This window comes from Solanum tuberosum, unplaced genomic scaffold (assembly GCF_000226075.1).
Source record: "Solanum tuberosum cultivar DM 1-3 516 R44 unplaced genomic scaffold, SolTub_3.0 scf00195, whole genome shotgun sequence".
NCBI classification, from domain to species: domain Eukaryota; kingdom Viridiplantae; phylum Streptophyta; class Magnoliopsida; order Solanales; family Solanaceae; genus Solanum; species Solanum tuberosum.
Window position 1 is genome coordinate 871,097 of NW_006239116.1, and position 6,107 is coordinate 877,203.

The 6,107-nt window shown below is 35.7% G+C and overlaps 1 protein-coding gene across 1 annotated transcript; it reads right to left on the reverse strand.

Moving 5' to 3' along the window:
• Positions 1–2,394: 2,394 nt before the first annotated feature.
• LOC107062033 (uncharacterized) lies at positions 2,395–3,627 on the reverse strand. Its single transcript, XM_015312215.1, has 2 exons — positions 3,597–3,627; positions 2,395–3,527 (listed from the first exon to the last, which is right to left on the reverse strand). Exons 1-2 carry the CDS (start codon positions 3,625–3,627, stop codon positions 2,395–2,397), a joined length of 1,164 nt encoding a protein of 387 aa, XP_015167701.1.
• Positions 3,628–6,107: the final 2,480 nt, after the last annotated feature.

Consider the following 6,107-nt stretch of genomic DNA (forward strand, 5'->3'; position numbering starts at 1 on the left):
AATCCCGGTGTCACCCTCACCGGATAAGGGATTCCTACTTGCCTAAGGTAGGACCATTGTTCTTTAGCTTAAGTGGATTCACTAGATAGACCTATGTGGACACATAGTTATGGGATAGGGAGATCGCTACTAGACACCCTGCCTCAACTCACGGATGAGCATCAATCTCAAGAGGTTGCTACTAGATACCCCGCCTCAACTCACGGATGAGCATCCATCTCAAGAGATTGCTACTAAGTACCCCGCCTCAACTCACGAATGAGCACCCATCTCAACCATATCCTCTTGGTGCTTAGCATTATTCCCCACGGAGTACATTAGATTCATTATGGGATAAGGGATTGTTACTAGACATTTCGCCTCAACTCCCGGATGAGCATCCATCCCAAACACAACATTAATTCATTCATTAGAAAGCTCATAGATTCAAAGATGAGAATATCATTTCACCTAAGAATCTTCTTATTGTGAGAAAGTCCTTTCACAACAGGTCATTATCATTCATTAGAGTACAATTGAGAATAGCCTTTCATTAAGTACTTCATGATTAACATTATCATTGAACTTCATTCATTCTTCATTCAAATGTATGTGTGTGAGAAAAGCCTCTCACAAAATCATTATCATTCATACAATTGCCTTCTAAACATTATCACAATACATTCATAGTAATCACGCACATCTTTACATCACATTATGCATAGTAAGTAAACACCTCCATCTTTCCAGTCGATCAAGAGTTCAAGCATAATTCTACTTCAACAAGTAATTAGGTCATAATTTGCCCTTTCAAGGCCATAATCAAAAGTCACCAACACACCAACAATTTACTACAATTAAGGCATGTATAATGATACAATTTAACAATCTAAATCAATTTAGGCATAATCCATCAATATTCATTCATGGTCAATAAACCCACTTCAGAAAGGCACAATTTAGGAATTGAGAGAAATCATGGGTTCATAGAGTATTTTCATCATAACTCAATAATTAAACACCAATACAATCATAACTTATCATTAGAAACCATTTGAAAATGTTTGATGGAAGAACCCATGAGATTGAGTAAAACCATAGATTTTTTTATGATTTGAAATAATGTTTGAATTGGCTCCTTGAATGGAAATTTAGACAAGGATCAAGACCACCATACCTTTACTAAGAATCCCCAAGCAATTTGAGGAAGAACCACTTCGGAATGACCAAACCCTAGCTTCAATGGCTTCCTTTTTCTTCTTCTTCTCTAATGAAGGATTTCTAGTGAGAGAAATATTTGAGAGGAGGTGGATTTTCTTTTGATTCTATTTGGAGTGAGTTAAATGAAAGGATTTAGGTCTAAAAAGGTTTTATAGTTGCTAGGAAAGGAATAGAATAAGGTGGACTCAACTTAGGAAAAGAACTAAGGACCTTAAAGTTACAACTTAAAAATCTGCCCCTTTCCCGCCTAAACTCGCCCTTTGGACACTTAGGCTCGCCAAGTGCACTAGGCGACTCGCCAAGTGCACCCTTGGCTCGCCCGAATTTCCAGTGAGCTCACTATTTTGGGTAGTCCACTTGGCGGACTAGAGGGGAAATGGGTGACACGCCAAGAAGGTTGGCGAGCTTGAAGCTAGCTCGCCCTTTGGTCCTGCATCTTATCCAAATGGGGCAGCCACTAGGCGAGAACAAGAGCCCAAGGGAGACTCGCCCAACCCCTTGGGCGATCAAACAGCCCCATTGCCAAACAGCCCCTTAAGGAACAAGGCTTCTTTCACCCTATCTTGCTAGTCTAGGACCTTGCTTGCACCCTAGGATTCCATCTTGCTCCATTTAGGTTCTAACACAGCCTACACATCAACCTAAAGTCACACTAACCCAAACGTTAAGGCTCTAGTTCAACCTATCATTTTCCCAGTCGTTACACAAAGTTTACAAAGGTAAAGAAAGTTCAAATTGCTACTTTTTTCAATGGTAACATCTGTATTTTTGACAATTCTTTAATGATTCGTTTGGTAGAATGTATATGCAAATAATGCTTTTATTAGTTATAGTTGAATTAGTTATACTTAGATTGTTTATTAAGCATCGTTTGATTTGGTGCATTAAAAATAGTCACAATTTTTTAAAGCACTTCCTTCTTTAATCATATTCTAATTCATGCATTAAAATCATTGCATTACGAATACCATGAATTTTCATATATTAATAATTATCATGTATTAATAATGCACAGCTTAATAGACAGTGTACAAAATGTATGTCATCTTTTGATTGATCTATATTAGATCATGAGTAATTACGATAATAGATGACAATAAATTGGCCAAAATGCTGGCAGCAAAAAAAATAGTAGCTTGATTACAAAAATTGATTACAAAAACAAATTGAATTAACAAATTCAACCAAGCTTAATTAAGATTTGTTGTTGTTCACACATGTGGTTCTCTTGTGTCCGGTTCTCTTGCAAATTGAACATTTGTTCATTCTCTTGCTTTTGAAATTCTCACCGGACACCTTTGACACGTTTTCTTCTAAGCTTGGTATCGACAAGAGGCGAATAATCTTCACATTAAGAAATTTTTCTGGCACACACCATTCCGACTCGAGAGGGACAACATTAATAGAATCTAAGTATACAAGGAGGTAAGATTCAACTTTATACAAAGGAGAAGAGTACTCATAAATGCTCATACCATACTCATTGTCATGCTTCGATCGCAAAACGACCATTGTGTGAGTACAAGTTATCTTGATCAAGTCATATTCCCTACAAGAACATGACTTTTCCAGTAGGTCCACATAGGCAGTAACACGTGCACTGAACAAGGTAAATTGATTGCCGTCCCCGGTTACGTTCTCTACATATAAGGAGTTGCCCTCGATCATTTTCTTTCTTGTGATTTTTTTGGCAGAAGGCACCATTTGATTACCCATTGATTTAAGGATATATGCATGCCTCTCCCTGAACAATTCTCCAAATCTCTTAGCAATCAAATTAAATATTGATGCCATGGGATACTCTCTTTCGTCTATCAACATAGCATTGAGTGACTCAGCGATATTTGTGGTCATCACATCATATCTATTGCCAGGAAAATGTTTCCTACTCCACTTCTCAAAACCAATATCATACTCAAGGACAACGGCTGCCGCGAGACATTTGTTCTTGAATTCTACAAAATGATTGTCAAACTCCTTCAAAGAATAAACCTTTGCCGCATTGTAGAAAAGATAAAGGTAATCTCCACAATGATGATTTACACAGAGATTTTCACCGAGGTTCCTCATACAATATCTGTGGTGAACATGATTGTAAACATTCACAATTTCGTTGGTGATGCTCTTGTGTGTATCGGAAATAAAGCACAAATCTGGTTCATCGACCACAATCTCCTTCAATTTCTCAAAGAAGAATGTCCAAGATGCATCATTCTCTTTGTCCACGACACAATAATCAATTGTATAAACATGATTTTCCGTATCTTGTGCAACAACGCTCAACAACACGCCCTCGTATGAACCATTGCGGCGCAACACAATGGGCACTGTCGTCTTACTAAAAGATTTCCAATTCCAGCTTTAGGGAGTCTCCTCCCATACTCCCATATAATCACCACCAACAACAATAAATTCAGCTACTGCCATTATAGACTACAAAGACAGTTACTAGAATACAGTATCAGTCGTTAACGATCAATGAAGTTTGGCATCCGTACAGAAACGCGACTAAATGAGATCGTGGTTCAATATTCAGCTCCTACAATGGCGAAACAGATTCTTAATGCTTTTAAACTACTAAAATGTATCTATAATGAGTTATCAAGTGATTATTATGAAAGATTTCTCAAATTTCTAAAATGGCGGGAAAGTCATTTTGAAGCTTGGTTTTTGAAAGAAAATGGAGTAAAAATGAAAATGGAGTAAGAGATGATGATGATTTTACCTTGAAAATGGATATTTTGGCTGGAAAACTCGCTGGAATCGTTAGTTTCGACAGCAGCAAAAATGAGCTGCTCTTCTTTCCCGTTTGGCTTTTTTCTGTTTTTCTAATATAATTTTTAACAAATGCAAATAGATATATATTATTCCAAATTAGTTGGAAAAGAAGGGGGGGGGACCAAAGTGGAGATATGGAAACATAGTGAGGTCTTTTGTATGTGCCAATTAGGGCATGTGGATGATGTCATTAATAGTGGGTATACCACAAATTATTCAAGTCTTGTGACTTAATGTCACATTAAGTCTTTAAGGTGGCTATTTTGCCAACTCTCCCCTCTTTCTCGATGGTGATAATTTACCTGATTCACATCAGGGAGTGGCATAGAACCAACGGGTCGACATTAATGATTTTTCATCAATAGGTCGTTATGTTGTTCAGTAATAAGAAGATGTGAAAGTAATTTAAAATATTTTTTAAAACCCATTTCTCGATATTGCTACTACAGGAGCATAATCGAGGCAGGAAATGTGGAGTATGTTTTCTCAAGCTTAGCATGTTTAGTGACATCTTCTCCGCGTAATTTAACTTTGATATAATTCTATACATGGAAGAATTATAATTAGTTATACTTTTAAAGTCTAGTAACCTAAAATTGAACAAATCATGACGCGCTTTTGGAAGAATGACCAACTTCAGTTGGTCATATATATCTTTCAAATTATTCAAAGTATAAGGGGGTCTTTAATAGTGAGGCGTTACATTTTCAACCCCTTGTCAAGATGGTGGCGGAGAAATATCATAGCTTTGGCACGATCTTGGTGGGATGCCTGGTAATTATCTTTGATGGTGTCTACTAAACCATCGCATCCATGTGGATTTCAGCGTCTAGTATCTTTGACGAGTATCATTTTTTCGATATATCCAAGGCAAGAAAATCAAGTTTAGAAATAGTAGACATTTTTTGAAAAATAACATCCTTACCCATTTTACCTATTTATGGTAACTCGAGTTGCCGGAGTCTCGTGCTGATAACATGTTATAAATAACTAGTTTAGCAAACTAATATTAATAAACTAAATTGACAATAAGAATAAGAAAAGAGAGAGGGTAATGTGTTGCAATCTATATATATTTATTTTCGTGAATGAAGTAATGGCTATTTATAGCCAACAAGTAATGTACAAACTATTACTTGGCAATTAAGAAGTTATCTAATTGGCCAAGTGATGGTAGTCTTCAAATGGGTGGCCCCTCACATGGCATTCATTTAACATTGCAAGTGATGCCACTTAGGAAATGGGTGACCCCACATGACAACCATTTAACATTGCAGGTTATGACACTTTCCAAATGGGTGGCCCCACAGGACATCCACCTTAGTTTTACAACAGTTTCTACTTTTTCATACATTATCTTTACACTTCTACATATATTATTTATTTTATTTATATTTTATAAACATTATTTACATTGTTTCTACATGTCCTTGACTTTCCTTACAAATTTGTATACATTTTCGTTATACTTACAAGCATTTTCTTTTATATTTTTCGTACCAACATTATCATAACACCTCACATATCTCTTTATCTACATATTTTTGTTAACTAATGTTATTTACATTTTTTTAAACATTTGCAAGCGCTATACATTTGGCCAATGAAAAAGTATCCGTCAACTTTTGAGGCCTCCACAATTAAAAGACATTCAAACACATTTATAGCAAAAAAATATATAAATTTGGACGATGACGAAACTATATAGTATTAGGACAAGATAAAAAATTTTACATTTGTATCTTGGCGAGGTGATTTTGGAGAGCCGATTATAAGAGCAACCATTTCGTAGCCATGGCATATCTAAGCGTTTGTAGAGTTACATATCCGAGTCTACTCTACAGTAAAATTATATTTTTTGTAATATATATATACATAGATATATTTTTCACTTATATAAATAATTATTTATTCATTTATATTTTACCAAGTGTTTATACATGTATTCGGAGATATATCCCGAAAATGATATTCAAAAGAAGTTTAAATTCTATATTTATGTTCTTACAATTGTAAAAAAAATTGAAAATTTTACTTTTGGGGTTCAGGCAGAGGTATCCTCTGAAAACTTTACTTTTTGGGCATCGGACAGAGGTATCCTCAAATTACAAAATCTATTGCTACACGCC